General features: G+C 43.9%; 1 protein-coding gene across 3 annotated transcripts in view; it reads right to left on the minus strand.

Annotated features, from left to right (window-relative positions):
* Positions 1 to 27,913, minus strand: part of LOC124721868 (sulfate transporter-like) — a 478,624-nt gene that overhangs the window by 201,253 nt on the left and 249,458 nt on the right. The window contains exon 1 of one of the 3 annotated variants that reach the window (XM_047247003.1): positions 13,531 to 13,952. The exons of the other annotated variants lie outside the window; for them this stretch is intronic. Within the exon in view, the coding sequence (XP_047102959.1) occupies positions 13,531 to 13,595 (65 nt within the window). The 5' untranslated portion in view covers positions 13,596 to 13,952. Of the gene's footprint in view, positions 1 to 13,530; positions 13,953 to 27,913 lie in introns of those variants that run through there. 3 annotated transcript variants of the gene reach the window in all.

Genomic DNA, 27,913 nt, shown 5'->3' on the forward strand with positions numbered 1-27,913 from the left:
ATTCTACATATTTATTCTTCACGTCTACAGATTAGCAGCCCATTGCCGGCAGAGGGCTCCGAATTGTAGCGTGTAAGATGGCCGTGTGTAGCCTAACTATGCCGGTGCGCGAGAATCCGCGTGCTGTAGCCAAGTTTCGAATTTGAAGAGTTCGTCCACACAAGGAGCACCCTCTCTTTCAGCACGACAATGCCAGACCACATACGAGCCTTGGGACATCTGAAACAATCCGACATCTTGGGTTCACTCTCAATGATCATTCTCCACAGACAAACTGCCTATTGGCTTCTGTATCGGGTTCTTCGGCCGACGTTCATCTAATGAATTTACTAACGTTTCGCCAGCACGAGTGGTGGGCATTGTCAAAGCTTCACTCCCCGTTGCCGGTGGTGAACTGGAGCCGAGCTCACGGCCTTAGACTATATGTACCTGGCGCGCCAATGTCCGAGGGCTTCTCCGCGGTCATTTCCGGTGCGGTTCTCCTCTTACTACCTGCGACGGTCGTTCGCTGCAATACGGGATGCCAGGATCCGTTTACCTTAAGGCTTTCGTCTTTCTTCTTGAAACTGTTCGCGTGTTTTTGTATTTCTACCGCTTCTCTGAACAAGCGCGTGTGATAATGCTTCTCTACAGCCAGAACTTCCATGTCGGGGAATTTTATGACGTGGTCGGTCTCACTCAGTGCGTGCTCTGCCACGGCCGATTTCTCCACCTGCCCCAAACTGCAATGTCGCTTATGCTCTTTGATCCTGGTGCTAATGGATCGTCCAGTCATTCCGACATAAACTTTTCCGCATGTGCATGGTATACGGTATACTCCCGAGATCGCAAGTGGGTCCCTTTTCTCCTTTGCCGATCTAAGACACTCTTTGATCTTCCTTGTCGATTTGAAAATCGTCTTTACGCCGTGTCTGCGCAATATTCTGTCCGTTACTCTGGGAATGTAAGGCAGAAAGGCCGTACCCGACATTTCTTTTTCTGATTCCTTACTTCGCGCGAGTGTTTGGCTCTGTTACACCTCTAACATAAATTGTGGAGTACCCATTGTTCCTCAGAACACTGGAGCCCGGCTCCAGTTCACCACCGGCAATGGAGGGTGAAGCTTTGACAATGCCAGCCACTCGTCCTGGCGATACGTCAGTAAAATCATTAGATGAACTTCGGCCGAAGAACCCGATACAGAAGCCAATAGGCAGTTTGTCAACAACTGGCCACGAAAGCCTTAAAAATTTTGTATTCTCCATGGAGTCCTGACTTGGCCCCATCCGGTTTTTATCTGTTTCCAGAATTTAAAGAACACCTTCGACGACTTCACTTTAATAGTGACGAAGTCGGACAAGTAGAGTTGAGGCTGTGGCCCCGTCAGTGAAGTCAAACATTCTACAGTGTCGGTATTAACAAACTGGTTTCTCATTGGGAGAAATGCGTTCGTCGCTAGGGTGGCTATGTTGAGAAATAAATATGTAGACATGAAGAATAAAGATGCAGAATGTTAATAACGTTTGTTTTGATCATACAGTGGACGCTTTCATGGCCGGTATTAACTTCACTTAAAACTTCCGGGCTGACAGACGGTAGTCGATATGTAAAACTTCCTTCGTCTCCGTCTGCGGAAGACCTCGCGGAAGTGAAGCAGCGAACTGCAGTCAGAAAGCGGGGGAGTGTCGAATACATAGGCAGTATAGAGGGCACCACAGTCCATCACGTGACGCCGGCTACCAGACTACCTTCGGTAGTGCCAACATTCTATATTGACAGTAACTGATCGTCATTCTGTCGGTGCAAAGTCGACATCCACATTTGATCTAATTTGACACCTCTTTTCTGTTACAAGTACCAACAGTGTTTATAAATCTCGATAGCCTCCCTGTACATGTGCACATGATGATGCAATGTTTTCGATATGACGTTCGTGGCTCTGAGCACTATGGGACTTAACTTCTCAGGTCATCAGTCCCCTAGAACTTAGAACTACTTAAACATAACTAACCTAAGGACATCACACACATCCATCCCCGAGGCAGGATTCGAACCTGCGACTGTAGCAGCAGCGCAGTTCCGGACTGAAGCGCCTAGAGCCGCTCGACCACTTCGGCCGGCTATGACGTTCGTCTCACTGAATATAATTTGATGATTACCCTCTTAATACCCACATTCTGCTACGACCGATGTGTACGTATGTCCCAGATAATTCCTCTCACGTTCAACACAAGATGCACGTAGGAGGAATTTCCGTCTGGAACATACGGATAAATCGTCCGTAGCAGAAGACGTGAACCGAAGAGGGTAACCGTGAAATAAAATTCAGTTAGACGAGCGTCACATCAAAACATCGCATTATGTGCGCATGTACAGAGAGGCTACTGAGATTTATAAATACAGTAATTATTTTAATTGAGAAGAGAAGGTGTCAAATTAGATAAAATATGGATGTCGACTTTGCACCGACAGAATGATGATCGGTTACTGTCAGTCAAGAATGTTGGCACAACCGGAGATAGTTTCATAGCCGACGTCACGTGAAGGACTATGGTGCCCTGTGTACTATATATTCGGCGTTCCCCCTCGCTCCGATGGCAGTGCGCCGCTTCACCTCCGTGGATGCCTCCGGCAGCCGGAGACGAAACGTTAGGGGGAAGTTTTACATATTGACCGCTTTCTGTCAGCCCGGAAGTGAAGATCATTCACTTTATTTTTAAAAAAGCCTTAACAGTTTTCATACAACAAAACTCGGAGGCACTACTTTTCAGCACGCCCTCGTACATGCAATATTATGCAGCCTCTAATAACGTAATTTACGACAGTAAATTAAAAAAAAAATGGCACCGCGAAGGAAGCAGTAAAGCGATGAAAACTCAAGACCAAGAACAGCAACGGTGAAGAAAAGAAATCGTGAAACAAAATGATAATTAAATCGAAACCCTTAGCTGTCGACACGTGTTGTTGAAATACATCGATGGGGATAGCTGAAAATGTGTGCCCCGATCGGGATCTCCTGCTTACGTGGCAGACATGTTCTCTCTGAAAAAGATACCGTCTTCATATAGTTAAAGGCTACCTGGCCATTGACCTCCTCCTGTGCGAATGCGCACGCTTTGCCCGAACTCTTACGGGACTCGTCAGCTTAGTCTGGCGCGAGTAATGAGTGAATGGGCAAATATCTATTAGGAACACTACGAATGTAAGTTGTGGACAGTTGGGAATGTGGGTTTCACGGGAAGCGTGCAAGGGATAAGTCCCTGTAGTCGCACTATCCTCTGTCCCCTCGGTAGCTCAGATGGATAGAGCGTCTGCTATGTAAGCAGGAGATCCCAGGTTCAAGTCCCGGTCGGGGCACACATTTTCAGCTGTCCCAAATGATGTATTTCAACAACACCTGTCGGCAGCTAAGGGTTTCGATTTAATTATCATTTCATTCTAGAGAAGCTGCACGGGCATCAATGGCATCTGTTCTTTCTGGAACAGATACCCTCTTCAAATCGTGAAATATTATACAACGACATAGTAATCCGGATATGAAATATAAGGTAATCGTAGGATGTACCACACAAGCTTTTCTTGCCCTATAGTAGAGTAATGAGGAAACCAGTGGAATGGATTAGAATGAAATTATTAAACGTAAAATCCCACGTCGTCGTCGTCTAGATTTGAATCTAAACACTGCAAATAGGATGTACTATTTAGTGGTAAGAACGTACTGTGAAAACTGACAAGAGTAAACCACGAGCCACATCCATGAATGCCTTCTATTCCCAATATTATGCACGTAGGGTATCACTGTCATAAGAACATACAGCTCCACCCAAGGCGTTTTATTTTCCCAGTCTATTTCCCGATTTGATTGCCAGTCTGTGTATTTGTATGTTTCTGACTCGAGAAAGCCGTTAACAGCAATCACAAGAAGATTTATTTTCACCAATCCCATTACAACGTTGTGGTTATTCTCCCCGAAGAACACGATTCTTATTAACATATATATATACAGTTTTTCAGACACTGCGCAGTGCATGGTGAGCGTACCTCGTATCGATATAAGTGACTTTTTTTTCTTATTTCACTTGCGTCCGCAAAAAATCACTTCTGTACGCCTCTGCTCACGCCCTAATGTCTTATCTTATTCTTAAGTTCCCTAGGAGAGATGAGGGCCGCGGAACGGCCGTACATATTCACCCAACGTAGTTTAGCGAGAGCTGCATCGCTTTTCACCCACGGATTCCCATTTAAGTTCCCCGAGCATCTCTGTTACACTTTGGTATGGACTATATCAGCCCGTTACGATCGTAGTAGCCTCTCTCTTAAATCTTCGATGTGTTTTGTCATGGCTATTTCATGACTCCAAACATGTAAACAGTACTCGAACAGATCGCAAGAATCTTGCAAGAAAATCTGAATCTTCACTCACCTCCCCTAATACTGATTTTATGGTTTCTACTTCATATCGCCTGTTAATATTTACCCTAAATACTTACACGGTGTGACGTGCTAATGACTTTCACATAGTGCCGGGCTGGAACGCACACTTGCCAGTGAGAGGCGAAGGCCGCATGTTAGAGTTCCAGTCTGGCACACAGTTTTAATTCCAATCCCCTCCACAGTGAGTATCCATTATGGATCTTCACATAATTGGATACTATGGGATTCGTTCTCTTAGCATTACCTTAAATTTATCCAGATTTAAATAGAGGTTCCAATCATTCTATCTAGTGGAAAGTTTGTCCAGGTCTTTCAGTGTTTCATCACAATTGTCTGTTGACTATACTTTCCTATAAACAAGAGCATGGTCAGCAAATAATATGCTAATGCTGCTGATCCTGTTTGATAAATCAATAAGTCATATTATGCTAGAGCGTCAGCTACTGTCAGTTAGTAATAAACATGATTTGCAGTCAGAATAACAAATAAGTTCGAAATGATATTCGTTGGTTAATTCCGAAATAAGTCACAACACGTTACCTCTGTTACAATCCACAAGTATGTGTGTTTTCAGATTATTCCTCTCATTCTAAAAGCTCATCATACCAACCATAATAAGCAAACAGTTTTAAATCCATTCCACTATTAGCGAGTTCTGTTTTCACAGTCCAAAAACAGAATTTTCATCATGATGATGCTGCTGCTGATGATGATGATGGTGATTTTGGATGCGTGTGCTCAACATCGTAGTCATTAGCGCACTGTCGAAAAGTTAGCATGCCACATTCGTGGGGCGTAGGAGGGATGACTACAATGGCGACGACAACGACGACGAAGGCTATACCCACATGCTCAATATTTTATAATGCACTAAAGTCCGCCTCCCACCCTAAGCAGTTTACGGATAAGACTCGACAGTTAATGAAACTTCAGAACCCGTATAACACTGGCGTCAGTGTCGGCAAAGATGGTGGCTAGAACTCCAGCCAAATCGAGTGCTGCTCTGCTGTTAGTATATAAACTGAACAGCCAAAGAAACCGGTACACCTGCCTAATATAGTGTAAGGCTCCCGCGAGCACGTAGAAGTGCCGCAACACGGCGTGGCATGGAGTCGACTAATGTCGTAAGTAGTGCTGGAGGGGACTGGCACCATGAATCCTGCAGGGCTGTCCATAAATCCGTAAGAGTACGAGGGGGTGTAGATCTCTTCTGAAAGCACGTTGCAAGGTATCTCAGATACATTAAATAACGTTCATGTCTGGGAAGTTTGGTAGCCAGCGGAAGTGTTTAAACTCAGACGAGTGTTCCTGGAGCCACTCTGTGGCAATTCTGGACATGTGGGGTGTCCCACTGCCATCCTGGAACAGCCCAAGTCCGTCGGAATGCGCAACAGACATGAATGGATGCAGGTGGTCAGACAGGATGCTTACGTACGTGTCACCTGTCAGAGTCGTATCTAGACGTATCAGGGATCCCATACAACTCCAATAGCATATGCCCCCCACCATTACAGAGTCTCCACCAGCTTAAACAGTCTCCTGCTGACGTTCAGCGTCCATGGATTCGTGCGGTTGTCTCCATACCCGTACACGTCCATCCGCTCGATAGAATTAGAAGCGAGACTCGTCCGACCAGGCAACATGTTTCAGGTCAGCAACAGTCCAATGTCAGTGTTGACGGGCCCAGACGAGACGTAAAGCTTTGTGTCGTGCAATCATCAAGGGTACACGAGTGGGCCTTCGGCTCCGAAAGCCCATACCGATGATGTTTCGTTGAATAGTTCGCACGCTGACACTTGTTGATGGCCCAGCAGTGAAATCTGCAGCAATTTGCGGAAGTTTTGCACTTCAATCACGTTGAACGATTCCCTTCAGTCGATGTTGGTCCCGTTCTTGTAGGACCTATTTCCGACCGCAGCGATGTCGAAGATTCGATGTTTTAGCAGATTCCTGATATTCATGGTACCCTCGTACGGGAAGTCCCCACTTCATCGCTACCTCGGAGATGCTGTGTTCCATCGCTCGTGAGCCGACTATAACACCACGTTGAAACTCACTTAAATCTTGGTAACCTGTCATTGTAGCAGCAGTAACCGAGCTAACAACTACGTCAGACCCTTTTTGCCTTATAAAGGCGTTGACGACCGCTGCGCCGTATTCTGCTTGTTTACATATCTCTGTATTATAATACGCGTGCCTATACTAGTTTCTTTGGCGCTTCAGTGTAAGACACATGCAGTCCAAATAAGCTGAATCGAAACTGACACACCGCAAACTTCACAAAGTGCAAGATATTCTTGCCAGAGAAGGTAGCCGTGTGTCAGACGGCTATGTCCTATGCGCAGTATGGTGCCCTGCGCTTCCTTCCATCTATGAGGTTGGTATGATTTCCACCATGCCTGTGTGGCCAATTTGAGTGACCACAGATTGTTTTCCGCCACCTCCAAACACTCAATTTCCCACTGAGGCGTGATTCGTCTGTCAGATAACGAGATGATGGCGTGCAAAGGGATGGTACATCGACCTACAGCACCATCCCGACATTCTTCTTTGGCTGCTTTGTCGACTATGTCGCTTCCCCATATCCCGATGCGACCAAGTACCCAACAAAATGTCAGCTCCTAGTCACAGGGTTGGAGTTGCTGTAAGCAGTCATGGATGATTCCAGAATGAGATTTTCACTCTGCAGCGGAGTGTGCGCTGATATGAAACTTCCTGGCAGATTAAAACTGTGTGCCCGAACGAGACTCGAACTCGGGACCTTTGCCTTTCGCGGGCAAGTGCTCTACCATCTGAGCTACCGAAGCACGACTCACGCCCGGTCTCACAGCTTCACTTCTGCCAGTATCTCGTCTCCTACCTTCCAAACTTTACAGAAGCTCTGCTGCGAACCTTGCCCGCGAAAGGCAAAGGTCCCAAGTTCGAGTCTCGTTCGGGCACACAGTTTTAATCTGCCAGGAAGTTTCAGTCATGGATGAGCTGCATCAGCTGGTCTACCCGATACGTTTGGTGGGCCGCTTGTAGTGCACTCAGCCGCACAAAACAGTCGAGAACTCTTATACTGTGATGCCTGTGCATCTACACTAGTGCCGTCATAATGCCATATAACTGCGCGACGTAAATCGTTAATTATTCCTGAAGATGCATTTTGAAAATCCCATCAGGGAAAACAGCTGAACAACCGAAAGCGTTCTCTTGCTGGCATCGATCTGTATAAACAACGATAAAACTGTGGTACGTACTTAAAACTGAAGATTACAGGGTTGTAAAAACGCAACCTCGAGTACAAATTTTCTTGTCCTGTCTCAAGCTTAAAATCACTTTGGGCATTTGAAAACGCCATGACGGCAATTTGTTCCGTCCCTGACTGTGTATTTGGGGGTTTCATATATCCAAATCCTTGAGTCAGTCAGTAGCACGTATTGCGAATGGCATAGTCGCATGGGGCCGATTCCCGAGCAGCCGCTTAAAGTTAGTGTGAACTGCCGCACAAAATGCCAATGTCTTATGCAACGCTGAAATTTTCAAGGCTACAAGGGGACTTTTTCACAACGACGTCTTCAGCACCTAAGGAGTCTGCAACAAATAGCACAACTTATACGACGTGGATAGACACAGTCTGAAGTGCTTGTAAGTGTTTTGCAGGATAGGTTGCGCTCTGAAAACCAGCCGCGGTGGTCTAGCGGTTCTAGGCGCTCAGTCCGGAACCGCGCGACTGCTACGGTCGCAGGTTCGAATCCTGCCTCGGGCATGGATGTGTGTGATGTCCTTAGGTTGGTTAGGTTTAAGTAGTTCTAAGTTCTAGGGGACTGATGACCACAGATGTTAAGTCCCATAGCGCTCAGAGCCATTTGAACCACTTGCGCACAGAAATAGTTATTAAGAAACAAAATTCGATAAGTCAGCTATTTCCGCGTTAATTAGCATTGAAATTAGCCATTCGGGCCGTTGCACGCGCAAATTCCAGCGGCCCACCACACACAATTAGTGTCAATTGTTCTCATAGCGGTCGAGACTGCTCAGCCTTTGGCTCGGGTTCGATTCTTACTACTGTCTCATGTCCAGTTTTTGTATTGCTCTCTTGTTCGGTTTTAGGAAACCGAACGAAGAACACGTTTGGTGGCACCGTCTCTGGCGGGCCGCTTGAATTTGCGCACACAACGGCTTGATTGGCTATCTTCAGTGCTAAATAACTCGGAAACGGTGGAAGGTATCGAATTTTTTTTGTAACAATTATTTCTCAGCACAATTCATCCTGCAACGCCCTTAAAAGGTTTTCAGACGGTTTCTGACCACCTTGTATATATTCCGCCAGCCACGTCGTGTGTCGCGGAAGGTACTGTGTGTTTCAATGTCACTTCTCCGCTTCCCCGATCCAGTCGCGAATGGTGTATGGGAAGAATGTTCGCTGATAAGTCTCTGTGTGAGGTCGAATCTCTCTACTTTAGAGGTCTTTTAGTAAGACACGTATAGAAGGAAGCTATATACTGGTTTAGTCTTCTAGGAACGTGTGCTCTCGGAATTTTTAGACTAAACATCAGCGTGATTCACAACGCCTGTCTGGCAGCGTCTTACACACAGTGGATGAACATGGTTCTAATGGCTCTGAGCACTATGGGACTTAACTTCTGAGGTCATCAGTCCCCTAGAACTTGGAACTATTTAAACCTAACTAACCTAAGGACATCACACACATCCATGCCCGAGGCAGGATTCGAAGCTGCGAGCATAGCGGTCGCGCGGTTCCAGACTGTAGCGCCTAGAACCGCTCGGCCACACCGGCCGGCGGATGAACATGTCTGCGACGCTTTCGCACTTGTTAAATGAGCCTGTGAGGAAACGTTCAGCTCTTCTTTGGATCTTTTCTATAGTAGGGTAAATGTACCAAAGAGTACGCAGTCCCAAAGAGAACGCAGCTTGTGTTCCTGACAATTGAGTAAACTGATTAGTTCACCACTGACGTAGTTGTGTTCTGAGGGTATAAGTTGTGTGAATAAATCCAGTTTCCGAAGTGAAAGAGGTAAGAATCACTTTTCAGTTTTCCTGATGTAGTTCTTGTACTCTGTTGCGTAAGTTATACACAGAATACACGAGAAACAGCCTTTAATTATTGACTGCATTTTGAAAGGCTGGTTTGCCGTCTGTCATAATGCATCCACATGTTTTGCAAATGTGGCGTGTGCTGACATCTGTTTACTTCTTTTGGAATCATTGTTTCTGTACGAAAGAGCGCGCATATAATGTCCCCGAGGAGTGCATGCGTTCTCTTTAGGGCATAACTGCAAATTTGTATATTAAGTATGAAAATCGGCCAGGAAGCTCATCTAAACTAAATAGCTGCTAAATTAGGCCAGATAACGAATTGAAAATAGAGAAGGCAAACAAAAGCTGCCGCTCCTCTTGGTACGAAGGAGTCTGCTTTAAGGAATAGAATGAAGGCTGTGAGTAGACAGCATAGATTTTGGCGTTGCCAGAGGACTGGATCTAGTGCACTAAGTGTGGGAGGTGGTGGCATGAACAGTGATCTTCGATTGAGGGGTGATATTGCGTTCATTTGTGAAATTCGCTAAAAGCGCACTCTTTGGGCATGTTTTGCGTGTTCTTAAGAGCAGGTGAACGAAAGAGTGCGCATTTCCCGTCTTGTTTTGTAGCTTTGAAAAGTTCAGTAAATGTATTACCTCTCTGATGCTGTAGTTTTCTGAACATGTACATTTTGTGTTAATAAATATAAACCTAAAATGATTTTGTTTTCCTACTGATAATAACCCAGTTATTTAAGATTATTCCTTAACTGCACACTCTTAGGTATGTTACCCCTATCTGGTAAAGGTCTCAGACTCACAAGCAATGTTCATGTTTCGGTCGAAAGAGGATTTTGAAAGTTGCTTCCTTCGTCGATGGACTATACATCTTGAGTAAGAAATGACACGAGAACGGGTCTTTTCTCCGATTAATGCGTAATATGTAACATTTGTTTCTGGGGAAGGTCATCTCTCAATTTCCGTATCAAATATCAATCTCCTGCATGTCTTCCTGCATTTCGCACCAATTTTTCTAGAGTTGTGACTTCTCTGTGTAGAACAGCACCGCCTCGAACAACCTGAGAGAGCTTCTGACGTTATATGAGAGGTCATTTATACATATTCTGAACAGTAGTGGTCCTATACAACTCCCTTCGGCAGACGACCGGAGTTAGTTTTACATCTGGAGATCTCATTGACATGCTGTGATCTGTTTGCTAGGAATCCTCCAGTCCAGTCATAAAGCTCGTAAATTGATCACTAGGCGACAGTGCGGAACTGTATCGATGGCGTTGCGTCAGTCAAATAGTATGCCATCTGGTCACCGGTATCAACTGCCTTCTGGATGTCGTGAACGAACAGAGCGAGATGAAAATGTTTTGTTTATTTATAGACAAAATCACATCCTTATGACGCAGTCATAACCGGTTTCAGCCATACAATGACTATCTTCAGATTCTAAAACAATACAAAAGAAAATTTATATTAAAACCTAAAATTAAGTGCAATATTTAACCAGGCTTATTAGTAATCTAACTGAATTTATGCTTATTAGATTACTAATAAGACTGGTTAAATATTGCACTTATTATTTTTAGGTTTTATTATAAATTTTCTTTTGTATTGTTTTAGAATCTGAAGATGGTCATTCTATGGCCGAAACAGGTTATGACTGTGTCATAAGAACGTGATTGCGTCTAAAAATAAACAAAACATTTTAAAAAAATAATCAATCACTCGCTCCATGGACAAAATGTCGTTTTTTCCAAGAGTGAGATGATTCTGACACGATCGTCGTTTGCAACCTACAGAGGAAAAATGCTGGAGCATAAAACGTGTTCCACAATTCTACAACAAACTGACGTCAGGGAAGTATGTCTGTAGTTATATGTATCGTATCGACTGCCCTTCTTGGAAACGAGAATGACGTAAGCATTTTTCCAATATCTGGGAATATTTAGTTCGTACAGTCACCTACAGTACACCGCTGCTAGAAGAAGACAAAGTTCTTTCGTATATTTTATGTAAAATGGTATAGGTGCCCGATCATGCCCGTTGAGTGACTTTATTTTCTATGCTACTGTTACTGATATCAAAATCAGTCATTCTTGAACAGGCACGACAGCTAAAAATTAAAACCTCAGTACGATATTCCCCGGAAAACAATTCCTCTTCCCACACCCGGGTTCCCGGGTTCGATTCCCGGCGGGGTCAGGGATTTTCTCTGCCTCGTAATGACTGGGTGTTGTGTGCTGTCCTTAGGTTAGTTAGGTTTAAGTAGTTCTAAGTTCTAGGGGACTGATGACCATAGATGTTAAGTCCCATAGTGCTCAGAGCCATTTGAACCATTTTTTTTTAACAATTCCGCAGAAAGACATTTATTTTTTTGCCAGTTTTTCTATCATCCTCCCGTTGCATCAAGGTCTCTACTAGAAAATTTCGTTTTGCGGTTTCCATCGGTACGCATCCTTGCTGCTCCTGCATGCTTTCTAATGATCTCACGTATATATTCCTCTTTATACATAATTATGTTTTTTTTTTCTTTTTTTTATTACATGTACGTTTCTCGCGAAATGAGGAGGACAGCTGGCAAGTGGCAGGTATTGAGGGCTGCAAAACTCTACCTTAGGGTTAATGACCAGTGCAAGAACACAGACGACTTCCAGATTTTCGTTGTGGCTGTGAGTTTCTAGTGATATTGTAATAAAAAAAATTATTTGTTTAATCAGACTGCAGAACTGGATCACATGTACCGGCACGACATGGAAAACGTGAAAATTAAGTTTTTAACGCATGAAACTTAATTAAAACCTCTGAAATCCATAGAGAATGCTAAATAACTGGTGCAACACAGGAATTTCTACAATCAACAAGATGAAGCTCAACATCACAACCGCAACAAAAACAACTTTCCCGCCTAATTTACTACACTGACAGCGCGCAAACATTTAGTTCGAAGTTGTATACATAAAATGTTTACATCTGTACCTGTTATCCTGCAAATAGTTCACTGATAGCAGCTTACATTTTTCGTAAATATTACACCGACACAAAACACCGTAGAAACTTAGTGTACAATTTATTCACGGTTTACTTGCGTTCAGAGTCCTACATTATTTCAGGAAGAACTTGCTTCGCCGGTAATGTTATTAAGATTACTGGCTTTACGATGGCCATTGCAGCTATTGTGCTATCGTCAAATAACACCTGTTACATAATACAGGTGCTTAAGGAATCACTTTCAGGGATACAATCCGTTCTCAAAAATCATTTGTAAAAGGCAAATCATTCTTTATAAATATTCACCGCACTTCCCTCAGTATAAAGGCGTCGATTGATTTTCATTCCTGTAAAAGGATTTCGTTCTCGTGTCAATCACATTTACATATGTCATGTCATGTGTCTAAAAAGACAGGATTAACAGTGCAGTATTAGCATGAACTTCGTAGAAATCATCTTACTAACTAATTTGTTTTATTACGTTGAGTTGATTCACGCTTATATACTTGGTTGACATGAAGTTACCGTTTTTAGTGAAGTGCTGCGTCCGTTTATTTAGGTATTGTGGTATAGTGTTTTCTTGCGCACCTGACATGAATATAGAAATATGATAGGAGAAATATGATAGGCACGGAGGACCATTTCTTCTTAACATAGATGAATTTGCATTGATTTAATTTGTAGGACAGAAATTTTTGTCCTTTTTAAAACGATTTTTGAGAAGAAACTACTCGTAATTAATAATAATAATAATAATAATAATAATAATAATAATATGTTGTTACAGTCGTAACTTCAGAATAGCCAAATAGCCGAAATCGCGACAGTAAATAAATATTCTTAAAACAGTCCAGGTGGTACCGGAACATCTCATTTTTAAATTTAGTGCACGTTCTTCAGGAAGTTTAATTTCATGAATTCACATCTTTGAGTATGGGTGATAGCGGATTTTGGACACACTTTTGGACTCTTACTACGTAAATGATACACTCGCTAAGTTAGTTAAATTTGTTTTCCATACGGGGATAAGAAACACCACTGTGTGTCACAGAGTGGCAGAAGAGTACAGTGATAAAATAAACGCTGCAGTACTTACTAATCTCGGATGGAGCAGTAATTGCAGGGGCGCTCGCAATGAGAAATGATGGCTCGTTTCTCCATGTTGAGGGAGACGTTGTTACATCGGCAGCCGCGCTACGAATGAGTTCTCCAGGCGCCTTGCCACACAAAGTTCGCTGATTGTCATTCAAGTGAAACAGAGTTTCTCTTGGCACGCGAGAGATTACCTTCACGCTAAAACGAACGAAACCTCTCGGGTCACCGAACTGATTTTACACTTTTGCGTAACACGGTGGTGGCGTGAAGTGAAAACACGCCCTTATAAATTAGCGCGGTTGTGCCCCCGTTATTCACGAGTGCGTGCTCTAACCTTAACCATAAATAAGTAATTGGCAACAGACGCCCTCGTTGTGGTTTCGGACATGTCGAGCGCTGCGCTCCAGAACTGGGGCTGTCGAATGTCCCTCCACAGCGACTGCAGTGTTAAATACAAACGAGCTCCGTTCTCGTCCGCTATCAGCGCCGTTTTGTTTGTGGCCAGTTATCAGAGGGACAACTGAGGGCAAGAGGCGCAGTCATTCGCCTTCTACTCAAGGAAACACGTCAGGACATAGTATCCTTCAAAGCCAACAGTGTTGCTAAAGTTTACTCACGTGAGAGAGCAGATCACATCCCAAATGTTAAAATTGCCTCATCAGAAAATATAGACATTTTAAGGAGTGTAGTAGCAAGAACACACGATTAAGTCTACATGTGATTTGGGGTATACATGTTGCAAAACTTAGTACACACACAAAATATATATATATATATATATATATATATATATATATATAATGAGGATGGTGTGCAGGGGCACTAGGTCAGGGATGGTGTCCGGATGGCCGAGACGGTCGAGCCGATTTTTCGCGAGAAACGGAAAATCCGGGTCCGAGGAGTCTTGGTCCATTCAAATTTTCAACTTTCCCCAAAGCAACTAATGACTTATTTCCTTTGGATTATTAGTACACAGAGCTGCAACAGTGGCTCTACCCCGGCTGGCCATCGAGTTGAACTGAGCTTTGATGTCAGATAGGTTTACGTCATTCCAAGCTACTGGAACTTTATGCCACAGTTCATCAAACCCTAGTGGCTGGGAGTGGCAGCGTGCCAGTCCCTCGATAACTCTCAACAAGATATTTTCATTGAGTTACACATGGACGTAATACTAGACAGGACAACATTCGAACAACCTCTTCGTTGAGGTAGGTCAGGGCACTAGGGCAACATGCAGTATTGCGTTATCTTGTTAGAAGGTAACGTCACGGAGACGTCTACTGGCACAGACACCAGACTGAACACGGCAGAAACTTAACGTCTATTGTCCAAACTACCGACTATATGAACCAGAGGTGATCTTATTGAGTACCACATGACACCCCATGCCATCAAGCCAACTGCTAGGCATGTATGACAGTGACGAATGTTATCTAGTAATTTTATTTTCTTCTCAGAGCCTCCACACGCGCTAAGTCCATCGTGATGCTACAGGCAGAAACAAGACACATCTGAAAAGACAACATGGTGTCACTCATGTGTGTAGTACTGTCGTTGGCCGAACCTCTCTCTCTCTCTCTCCAGCCGCGTCAAGCGACGCTGCAAAAATGGTCGCTGTGCCGACAGTCAGAATTCATCCGGACATCATGGCACAGCTCGTTTGGGTTCTCATCTTGCTGCAAACAGGGCCATTTGCAGACTCGAGGTAGGTGTACGATCCTACACGGTCGAGCGAACAATATGTCTGTTCTTTCTTGAGCTAGCCAGAGATCACGCATAGTCCTCCTGCACCTCTCGATTCCATATTCGCGTAACAGTCGCGAGATCTCTAACAACATGGAATTTATATCACGGAACTACGAGGGTTGGAACTTAAATAGTGGCAACTATTTATTCATCACCGATACAAAAGAGTTACATGTTTGCACCTGTTACTGTCCTTCAAAGTAGTCACCAGCGTTGTGTAGAACCCGTTGCCAGCGATGTGGAGGGCGTAGTATACCGCTAGCAGAGCCTGTCCTGTTGAATGGAGCGGTCTACTGGCTGCCGAATCTCTGGAACAGTTCTGAAGCGAATGCTACGAAGTGGTTCCTTCATCTTCAGAATCAAATAAAAGTCACAAGGACCTAAGTCCGGGGAGTGTGGTGGATGGTATAGTACTTCCCATTCCCATATACCCAACAGAGCAGCCACAGCTTGCGCTGTACGCGCCCGCGCATTGTCGTGCAAAATGATGGGTGGCTGGCGCAGAAAGTGTCGCCGCTTCTTTCGCAAACCTGGTCGCAGGTTATGTACCAAAAACGAACAGTAATACTGTGCATTGACGGTTTGCCTTGGAGGAACATAAAGCGTTAGGATAACACCGTCACGGTCGTACACGAGAATCATCATAACTTTAGACCGCTCCATCCGCACCATCAACAGAACAGGTTCTGCTAATGGTATACTACGCCTTCCACATCGCTGGCAACGAGTTCTACACAACGCTGGTAACTACTGTGAAGGACAGTAACAGGTGGGAACATCTAATTTTTTGGACGGTTGTGAATAAATAGTTGCCACTATTTAAGTTCCAACTCTCGTATCAACTGCAATCTCGACAGGCTACAATTCTGACACTGTCGGCAGTGGTTGCCCTCTCTTACAAGAGCATAAAACCATCTTCTCACAGATGATCAACATTCAAATGCGGTTTCTTATCTTACATTGTATACAGAATGTAGATGGCGTTGCTCTACCAAATTTGTACGGTTGCGCTGAAATACCATCCCATTCGTTTGCATATCTAAGCACGCCAATTTAACGTTCGTTGCATGCCGTTTTCTAAGATGCTGCAGTTTTAATATGCAGCAGTTTATTATCCCGAACTGGAAGGAAATCAGTGCGTACCTGATCACACTGTAATGAGTCCACTAACATAAATATTTCCCCAACCTTTAGTCCACTCCAGTGTGTGAGATGTGCAATAAGTTCTATCCCACAGATACTTTCGAATACAATTCAGACCACAGACTCGTAACCCCACATCATAGTCCCAGTGCGTTCAGTTACTAATTCGGGCTTACAAGCAACTCTCTGTTCACTAATCGCTGCAGAAGATATAATCCGCCTCCTCATAAACGCCCTGCAAAACTTTACACCTCCGGCATTCATCTCTTCAGTTCTTTGCCGGCCGGAGTGGTCGTGCGGTTCTAGACGCTACAGTCTGGAACCGAGCGACAGCTACGGTCGCAGGTTCGAAACCTGCCTCGGGCATGGATGTGTGTGATGTCCTTAGGTTGGTTAGGTTTAACTAGTTCTTAGTTCTAGGCGACTGATGACCTCAGAAGTTAAGTCGCATAGTGCTCAGAGCCATTTGAACCATTTTTTTTCTTCAGTTCTTTCGCTGCCAACAGTAATTTTTATCATTTTCTTCACCTGAGGTACCACAGTCGTATATTTGTTGAAAGACATTGTGAATTTTCCACCTCGGCTGTTGCTTACACGGATTCACCTTACTGAAACTCACAGTTTCAGCGTTACACACTATTTTCAACTGCTGTGAGTGTCAATATGTAGTAATATTTTCCGATTCTGTAACAGAGGTCTTAGCAGTTCTGAAAGCTGGCACATAAGGTGCAAGTGTCAAATTCCAGAAGAAAATATCTACTGAATGCAATAACAGTCATCTTCGAAACTATTACCACGTTAACAGTCACTATATGTCCACGCTTTCGTTGTTCTGTCCGCTCTGGAAGCAGACACAGAGACAGCAAAGATACCATAACTTTCAACTTATGATTTTGATCTTAATGTCTACGCTAACCACACAGAAACAACGTCAAATTCCATCATCAGTATCTGCAGACTACAAAATTAATAACTACGGTATAAATTTTGTACCAAAACGGACATAATAATTACTATATTTTTGAAACAAGATGTTCTATTTACTTTCATTATTTTATGTATTCTAACTAAATTTGTACCCACGACTGAAGAGCGGACACAACTGCTGCCAGCCCGACCTCAAAGGGGAAAGAAATTACAATAAATGGAGGGAGCTGTAAGAGCAGTAGTATCGCCTGATATGGAAAATATACGAATTAGCACAGTCTGTCTGTCTGCGATAAGTTTTTGTCTCACTGGGAGCATACAGTTAAAAGTAAGCGGAGACAGAACAGAACAATGACAACGTTTTCTTAGTTTTTATAATATTTTCCGGGTGTAGGTTGTAGTGATAGACTAATCTGTAGAGCAATCCAATGCCCAGTTTGGGTTTCGAAGTAACCATTTCCTTGAAACTTCCTGGCAGATCAAAACTGTGTGCCGGACAGAGACTCGAACTCGGGACCTCTGCATTTCGTGGGCACGTGCTTTAGCAACTGAGCTACCCAACAAATATCCTTTCGTCCAGGTGTGCTAGTTCTGAAAGTTTCACAGGAGAGCTTCTGTGAAGTTTGGAAATCAGGAGACGAGATACTGGTGGAAGTAGAGCTGTGAGGACGGGTTGTGAGTCGTGCTTGGGTAGCTCAGTGGTAGAGCACTACCCCGCGAAAGGCAAAGGTCCCGAGTACGAGTCTCGGTCCGGCACACAGTTTTAATCTGCCAGGAAGTTTCATATCAGCACACATTCCGCTGCAGAGTGAAAATTTCATTCTGGGAACAATTTCCTTGTGGGTTGGTGAAGTCGACAATTGTGAAAACGAAATATTGGTTATAAGGCAGACAGACTAGTAGTAGACCTTGGTCTAAGTTAAGTTGAAAGGTGGCAGTTTGTTTGAGAGGTGGTAATGTCAAAATATTTAATGTAACGAGAAGAATTACCTTTTTCTTGTCATAGTGCGTATTTTACAAACTTTGTTATTATGAATCTGCTTCAGTATCACGATGCTAAGGAAGGAAAGTACACAGGGTGTCCCAGGAGGAATGGTCAATATTGATGGATATTCTAGGAACGATCATTCGAAGCAAAAATGCATAATTTAGAGCTACGAGAGCTGCTTCATCTTCGATGCTGTGAAACAAATCTCTTCCATTGACTGCTCCTTGCTATCCATATTTTGGTAGGAGGTAGTATGTAACAAAACAAGAAAAATTTTCAATGGATATGGGCTCTAGAATGGATATCTTACGAGTTATGAGCACTTATTCAGTAGAAGATATGTGTTTCAGGGTAGATGAAAATGTGCTCTTGGCTCTTAAGGTATGCATTTCCGAGCCCATGTTTAATAGACCTGTTTTCTTCGAATGATCGTTGACTTTTTCTCTGGGGACACCCTGTATAAGCGGAGATGGGACGAATGGAGAGTAATTCTAGTGCGACGCGGGTCACAAATGGGGCAGATTCTTATGGACCAACACCTGGTAACGAGCATCTCGGAAACCGCGAGGCTGGTCTACTGTTCGCGCTCTACCGTCGTGGCAAACTACAGAAAGAGACTGAAGGACGGTGAAAGCACAAGCAGGGACAAAGTGTCGGAGGTCCACACCTCGTCACAGAACTTGGAGATCGGAGGTTTTTACACCCTATAAAACAGGAAGGGCTGCATGTGTGACAGATCTGACGACAGGGCTCAGTGCTGGTGTAGGCACATTGTTGAGCACGGAGCTCCGCACCAGATGAGTCCTACGTGTTCCCATGTGGACCCAACAACATGGTCAGTTACAAATACGGTGGGAGCGGGATCATCGACATTGCACCGTGGATCAATGGAAACGTATCACCTGGTCGGATGAATAACACTTGTTACACCAAGCCGACGATCGTTCCACGCCTAGGCTTTCGTGGGACCTATAGTAGTAATCGAAGGCACCATGACAGCTGTGAACAATGGAAACATTGATGCCGACCAACCAAATCCCTTCACGCTTGATGTCTTCCCCGACAGCGATGGCATCTTCCGTCAGAATATGTCAGTGTCACAAGGCCAGAATCGTGCTATAACGGTTTGAGGAGCATGAAGCAGATTCACGTCGATTTCTTGGCACCAAATTAGCCTGATCTGAACCTGATCGGTTATATATGCTACACCATCGGGTGCCAGTGCGTACCCGCAAACTACCCGCCCGTTATTTACGGCAGTTGCGTGACCTGTGCGCAGACAGCGGTGATGCACCCCACCGAAAAACCTACAAGAACTTGTCGAGAACATGCTATGCAGAATCGTTGCTGCATCGCGTAGTAAAGATGGACCAACACGCTTATCAATATCTGTCGGATGCAATTCTGTCATTGGTTACGCCATTTTATGTTATCAGGCAGCTTAATACATTACTAACTGTTATTCTGTAATTCACATGTTTTGTTAAGAAATCATTTCTAGCGCGAGATATCGTAATTACGACGGCGTGGTGAAAAGTAATGTCTCCGAATTTTTGTGTGAAAACTCTTAAAGCTTTTTAAATAAAACAAACTTTATTAACATTCTACATCTACATTCTTCATGTCTACATAGTTATTTCTCAGTATAGTCATCCTGGCGACAAACACATTTCTTCCAAAGAGAGACCAGTTTCTTGATATAGTCACTGTAGAATGTTTGACATTGTTGACGGAGCCATACCCTCACCTCTACTTACGCCGCTTTATCACTATCAGAGTGAAGCCCTCGAAGTTGTTCTTTAAGTTTTGGAAAGAGACGAAAATCGGATGGAGCAAATTCGAGACTGCATGGAGGATGACTGAAGAGAGTGAACCAAGCCGTCGCATTGTTGCAGATGTCGCAGTGCTATCTGGCATTTTCATGCTGAAGGAGAGGGTGCTGCATGTGTGGACGAATTCTTCGAATTAGTGCTCTCTGTTTTCTGTCATGTCCTCAAACACAGGCACAGTTCAGTCACACACCGCCAGGTTTTAAGCTACAGTTCAGTGACCTCTAGCGGCAGAGGGTTGCAACTTGCGTCAGCAAAGCAGGAAAGACGGCAGAGTAATATGCGTGACATGCAAATACTTTAACCGATATTGATAACAGAACAAAAAATTTGGAGGCACTACTTTTCAGCACGTCCTCATATTATGATTTCAAATAACTAACACGCTTCTAGCTTGTAATTTAGCAACATGCACTCTACATTAAAAGAGAAAAAAAAAGACGCATCACGAAGCAGTATCTGAATGGAACGGAAATCGGTAGATGTTATGTACATGTATACACAAACAAATAATTACAATTTGAGAGAAATTGGATGATTTATTCAAGAGAAAGAGATTCACAAATTGAGCAAGTCAGTAGCGCGTTGGCCCACTTCTGGTCCTTCTGCAAGCACTTATTCTCCATGGCATCGATTGATAGAGTTGTTGGATGTCCTCCTGAGGGATATAATGCCAAATACTGTACAATTGGCGCGATACAACGTGAAAATCGCGAGCTGGTTGGAGGGCCCTGTCCATAAGGATCCAAATGTTCTCGATTGGGGAGAGATGCGGCGACCTTGCTTGCCAACGTATAGTTTGGTAACCACGAAGACAAAATGTAGATACTCTCGCCGTATGCGGGCGGGCATTATCTTGCTGAATTATAAGCCCGGGATGGCCTGCCATAAAGCGCAACGAAATGGGGTGTAGAACAACGTCGACGAACCGCTGTACTGGGAGGGTGCCGCGGATGACTACCAAAGGAGACCTGCTGGGAAATGAAATGCCACGCCTGACCATCACTCTTGGTTGTCGGGCCGTATGGCGACCGGCAGTCACGTTGGTAAGCAACCTCTGTCCAGCGCGTCTCCAAACACGTCTTCGGCTTGTAATTCCATTGACTGGAGTAGAGTTGACTTCACTGATGAGTCTCGTTTCGAAATGAGCCCCGTTGACCAGCGAAACGTGTCTGGAGGCGCCCCGGACAGCGATCACCTTCTGATGACTTTAAGAGACGGTAAAGTATAGCATCATTTGCAAAAATGTAAGAGAGATCCTCATAATGTCTCCTAAGTCGTTTATATAGATCAGGAATAACAGAGGGGCTATTACACTTCGCCGCGCGGGATTAGCCGAGCGGTCTGGGGCGCTGCATTCATGGACTGTGCGACTGGTCCCGGCGGAGGTTCGGGTCCTCCCTCGGGCATGGGTGTGTGTGTTTGTCCTTAGGATGATTTAGGTTAAGTAGTGTGTAAGCTTAGGGACTGATGACCTTAGCAGTTAAGTCCAAAAGATTTCACACACATTTATATTACACTTACTTTGGGAACCCCAGATATCAAAAAAATGGTTCAAATGGCTCTGAGCACTATGGGACTTAACATCTATGGTCATCAGTCCCCTAGAGCTTAGAACTACTTAAACCTAACTAACCTAAGGACATCACACAACACCCAGTCATCACGAGGTAGATGTTAAGTCCCATACTGCTTAGAGTCATTTGAACCATTTACTCGTGTTGGCAGCTGTCCTTGATACGAATTCTGGAATATTTACTTTAACTTCTTCGGTGAAGGAAGTTCTGAAAACTGTTTAGTAACTCCGCTTTAGTGGTACTTTTGCAATTCCAGGGAACCATCACGAATCGCGGTGACCTGAGTGTCATAACTGTATTGGAATAAAAGGAATCATTTCCATTCCTCTCACTGCTTATTTCTGTAAGTTACCTTCTGTACTATATTGTAGCAGTTCTTTCTAGATATAGTCCAAGTTTCATCTAGCTACCTCACTTGGGCTTGACACATCATGCGGAAGTTACTTTCGCCCTTAAGAATACTTTGGTAGTGTAATATAGTGCTGGGTTTTTGAAGCTGTATTAATGACTGTTTGTAAAAGAAGGAAACTTTTATTAATGCACTATGGATTTTAACGACAGAAACGGCAACCGGTAAATACAGTCTGCAGTTGCTTCTAGGGGCAGGCCATACGTAAAAACGGGAACTGGTGCATAAATTACAAACATACACTAAACCTAATTTGTGTTCCGCCTCTAATGACTGGACGTCAAACTCAAATCTTCCTTCCTTCCTTCCTTCCTTCCTTGCTTCCTTGCTTCCGTTTTCCGATTTTTCAGAAGAACGGTGCTCAAATCCCCGTGTAGCCATCGGGATTCATATTATTATCAATTACGCGAATGTCGGAATGGTTCTTTTCAAAAAGGACAAGGCGATTAATTTCCAATCTGAATTTCCGCTTCGTCTCTTATGACCTCTCGGTCGACTGCACGCTAAATCTAAATCTTTCTTCCTCGTTTCTTTCGATCATGAGTGTGTGTTTCCCTAAAGACGAGCGCGTAGTATGAAATGCAGATGGAACGAAACAATGTAGGTGACTTGTGTGGCAGCGCCAACTGCACCGCATCGTCCGATAACGGCGCGTAGATAACGGCCTAACGTCCTGGCCAGCCTCACTTACATCCCCGAAACGTGAGTCCATCTTGAGTGCCGCCGGTAGCCAGAGAGAAGGCCAAACGATCCGTGGCGCACGTCTCAATGGAACGAAAATCCCACACGAAAGATGAACGTCTCTCCTAAGGTATGTGACACTGAACTGATATGCTGTGCACCTATTCTGAGAGCAAATATCAATTTCATTTATTTCGAATAATGTTTCACCCTTGAGTCTCGGATAACTAATTCTGAAACGTGTCAAACATAATGGACAAAGTTTTCCACCTCAGATCAGTAAGGATGTCATATTGTCATTTGTAGGTCCCCATTAAAGCTTAAGTAGGTGTACTGATAAGGTGTCGGGAGCAGAAACCACAACACTTGGCTCCATCGATTTACGCCACTAACAGGGATCATCAACAGTGCGCATTTGCTTATACTGTAGCATTTACTTTCTCATTAATAATTTCATATTTTTAACAAAGTGCGTTAAATAAGGTAAAATCCTACATAAACATCCATCTTTGGTACAAAAAGGAAGCGAATATACACGAATACTATTCGGCCCAGGGAACCACTTATTTTGCGAGTTCGGATGAAATTCTTTTGCTTAATTATGAAGGCTGTACAGGTGCAGACTTTTAGGCTTTAAAAGGAATCAGTATGACGAATTAAAGTCGAGTCGACAATGAGGTCATTAGCTCATACTGGACGAATATAAGGAAGTACAACAGCTACGCTCTTTCCTAAAGAAACATCCTCATTTTCGTCTTCATTGATTTAGGTAATCCTCAGAAAATCCAAACCTTGATGTCTGGATGGGAATTTGAACCTTTCTCATTCTGAATACGATTTAAGCGTCTCACCCACTGCACAGCCTTGCTGGGCCTAGGTTTTAGAGAGTCCTTATGGGACGTCCATTAATTACATGGGATATTTTCTTTAAAATTTGGAAGCCTCCTCCCCATTTGGTGAGAATTGATGGGACCCCTCACCACCTTCTCACATGAGACCCTGTGACCTGCTAAAACCACGTAAAAATGAAAAATTTTTATGTGTTTCAAACATTGATCAAAACAATTTAATAAAACCATGTTTATTTATAAAGTGTTTTTAACACGTGATTAAAACAATGTGTTAGACACGCCAATACTGAGTAGTGTTCGGACAGACAGAGACAGATAGACAAAAAGACTCCCAAAACTAGTATTTTGACGGATACCTAAAAAATTGACCTTTTATTGAAAAAATGGAAATGTCGTGTGGCTAGGGCCTCCCGTCGGGTAGACCGTTCGCCTGGTGCAGGTCTTTCGATTTGACGCCACTTCGGCGACCTGCGCGTCGATGAGGATGAAATGATGATGATTAGGACAACACAACACCCAGTCCCTGAGCGGAGAAAATTTCCGACCCAGCCGGGAATCGAACCCGGGCCCTTAGGATTGACAGTGTGTCACGCTGACCACTCAGCTACCGGGGCGGACTCCCTTTTATTGGTATACTACATACATTATACGTTATTCGACCTTTCCTTACTTTGCAGATGAAAGACAACATTGTCTGTATCTTCCTTTGAACCGTATGGTTGAGTAGCTTTCCAGTCTCTTCATTTATATAATCACTAAGAGAATTCTTGTCGAGGAACTTCAGCTCAGCTTTCTTCTACAAACGATTAATTTCTTGCTCGCACGTGTGTTTCGACTTGTCGGCATTCCGCTTAACAGACGCATTGTGAATGTTTTGATACAAATTCAGGTTGAACACAATAAAGTCGACTTTATATACGTCGCAGACTATCACGATAGATTCTCCGGCTGACACGCAGTGATTTTGACCAATACGACAGAGAACTTCCCGAATGAAATCCAATGTTTCTGCAGCAATTCTTTCAAATCGGGGAATACCGGGCACCCACGTGTGTAAAGCATTCAGTTCTGCTCAAAGAGGTCATAAAGAATCGTGGGCAGTTTAATAGTGATCATGATGTCATTACAGGAACTATAGTTCCGAAAGTTAATAAATCTGTTAAGACGACTAGGACAGTGTTTCTGCTAGAAAGAGCAGGTACGCAGTAGTTAGCACCTCACTTAGACAACACTCATTTCCAATAAGATGGACGTAGAGAAATTATGGGCAAAGTTTAACCAGATCGTAAATCGTGGTCTTGAAAATTATATACCTAGTAAATGGATTAAGGACGGAAAAGACCCACCATGGTTTAATAACGAGATTCGGAAAATGGTGAGGAAGCAGAGGCTCTTGCACTCTCCGTTCAAAAGAGAACGCGCAAATGACGACAAGCAAAGTTTAGTAGGTATTCACGTGTCTGTGAAAAGATACAACTACCACCGTCATACATTAGCAAAAGACCTGGCAGAGCACCCGAGATATTTATGGACCTATGTAAAATCGCTAAGTGGGTCTAAAGCTTCCGTTGTTGACCAGTCTGGTGTGGCAGTTGAAGGTAGCAAAAAGAAAGCCAAAGTTTTAAATTTCACTTTCAAGAAATCGTTCATGCAGGATAATCGTCCAAACGCACCGTCGTTTGACCATCGAACAGACTCTCGTACGGACGACATAGTAATAAGCATCACTGGCGTAGGGTGACAACTGAAAGAGTTGAAAACAAATAAGTCACCAGGTCGGGATGGAATCCCAATTCGTTTTTCAGAGAATACGCTAAGCCTTGGCCCCTTACCCAGCCTGCATTTATTGCTCACTCTCGCCCAGCGCAAAGTCCCAAGCGACTAGAAAAAAGCGCACGTGACTCCAGTATATAACAAGACTAACAGAACGGACCCGCAAAATTACAGACCAATATCCGTGTCTTCTGTCTGCTGCAGAATCCTTGAACATATTCTCAATTCGAATACAATAAACTTTCTTGAGACTGAAAAGCTTATGTCCACGAATCAGCATGGTTTTAGAAAGCAGTCAGCTTGACATTTTCTCTCATGATATACCGCGAACTATGGATGAAGGGCAACAGGCAGATTCGATATTTATAGATTTCCGGAAAGCATATGACGCGGTGCCCCATTGGAGGCTGTTAACGAAGGTACGAGCATATGGAATAAGTTCACAGATATGTGAGTGGCTCGAAGACTTCTTAAAAAATAGAACTCAGTATGCTGTCCTCGACGGCGAGTGTTCATCAGAGACAAGGGTTTCGTCAGCAGTGCCCCAGCGAAGTGAGATAAGGACCGCTGTTTGTTCTCTATATACAGTACGTAAATGATTTGGCGGACAGGGTGGGAAGCAATCTGCTGTTGTGTGCTGATGATGCCATGGTGTACGGTAATCTGTCGAAGTTGAGTGACTGTAGGAAGATACAAGACGACTTAGACAAAATTTCCAGTTGGTGTGATGAATGGCAGCTAGCCCTAAATGTGGAAAAAGGTAAGTTAATGCGAATGAGTAGGAAGATCAAACCTGTAATGTTCGGATACAGTACTATTAGTGTCCTGCTTGACATTGTCAAGTCGTTTAAATATTTGGGCGTAACGTTGCATAGCGATATTAGATGGAACGAGCATGTCAGGATTGTGGTTCTAGGCGCTTCAGTCTCGACCGCTACGGTCGCAGGTTCGAATCCTGCCTAGGGCATGGATGTGTGTGATGTCCTTAGGTTAGTTAGGTTTAAGTAGTTCTGTTCTAGGGGACTGATGACCTCGATGTTAAGTCCCATAGTGCTCAGAGCCATTTGAACCATCTGAACCAGGATTGTGGTAGAGAAGGCGAATGGTCGACGTCGGTGTATTGGGAGAATTCTAGGAAAGCGTGGCTCGTCTGTAAAGGAGACCGCATATAAGACGCTAGTGTGCCGTAGTCTTGAACACTGCCCGAGTGTTTGGTTTCCGTACCAGGTCGGCTTAAAGGAAGAAATCTGTATTCGAACGTTACAGCATTGTCTTTCTTACTCATCCGCATTAACTTACATTTTTCTACACTTAAGAGCTAGCTGCCATTCATCAAACAAACTAGATATTTCGTCTAAGCAGTTCAGAGGTGGGCTGCTAGATATATTACTAGTAGGTTCGAACAGCACGCAAGGACATGTTTCGGGAACTGAAAATGGAATCCCTGGTGGTATGGCGACATTCTTTTTGAGGAACACTGTTCAGAAAATTTAAAGAACCGGCATTTGAATCTGACTGCAAAAAAAAAATGGCTCTAAGCACTTTGGGACTCAACATTTGAGGTCATCAGTCCCCTAGACTTAGAACTACTTAAACCTAACTTAACCTAAGGACATCACACACATCCACGTCCGAGGCAGGATTCGAACCTGCGACCGTAGCAGCAACGCGGTTCCGGACTGAGGCGCCTAGAACCACTCGGCCACAGCGGCCGGCTGAATCTGACTGCAGAAACATTCTACTGCCTCCAACTACAATGCACCTAAGGATCACGAAGATAAAATACGAGAAATTAGGGCTGATCAGGAGGCACATAAGCAGCAGTTTTCCCTTGCTCTATTTGCTTTTCAAGACCGTTGAAAAAAAAAATCTGTTGCTTTAACCTTAAAGGAAAAGACTCAGCTCCTGTATAACTGTGTGCTTGACTTGTGGCAGGCTCCTTGAGCTGCGTCGTATCAATGTTTTGACACTTCTGGTTCCCCCACAAAGCAGGCACTGTCTGATGAACCGTCGCTCTGCATTCGTAACACGCAACAGCAGTGATCACATGCCTGGCAGCAGGCGAGAAGTTACACGAGTTACTGCATGAGAAGTCATAAGTGTGAATGCGAAGTAGCTCTTTCACTGCTGTTCATAGAGTTATGGAAGCTTTCGATTTTTTAAATGTTAATACAGCCCGCCAGATGGAACAGTGGAAAATTAGCACTAAGCAAGGTTTTTTGTACGTACTGAAAGTTGAGCGAAAGTTCCTCTTGATAATGTTTTTTCTATAGTTATTGTATTTCAGTCGTAGCCTTTTTTTGTGTTTGTATACAAAGAGCTTTGGAGTCATCGTCGTCATTGGCGGCGGCACCAGCAGTCGCCATTTGACATTCACTGCTGGATAAAGGCCTCGGCTAACAATGGGGAGGCCACGACGTTTGGAACGCGGATTTACTTCAAACATCACACACTCGCAGT

This window comes from Schistocerca piceifrons, chromosome X (assembly GCF_021461385.2).
Source record: "Schistocerca piceifrons isolate TAMUIC-IGC-003096 chromosome X, iqSchPice1.1, whole genome shotgun sequence".
Taxonomy (NCBI): Eukaryota; Metazoa; Arthropoda; class Insecta; order Orthoptera; family Acrididae; genus Schistocerca; species Schistocerca piceifrons.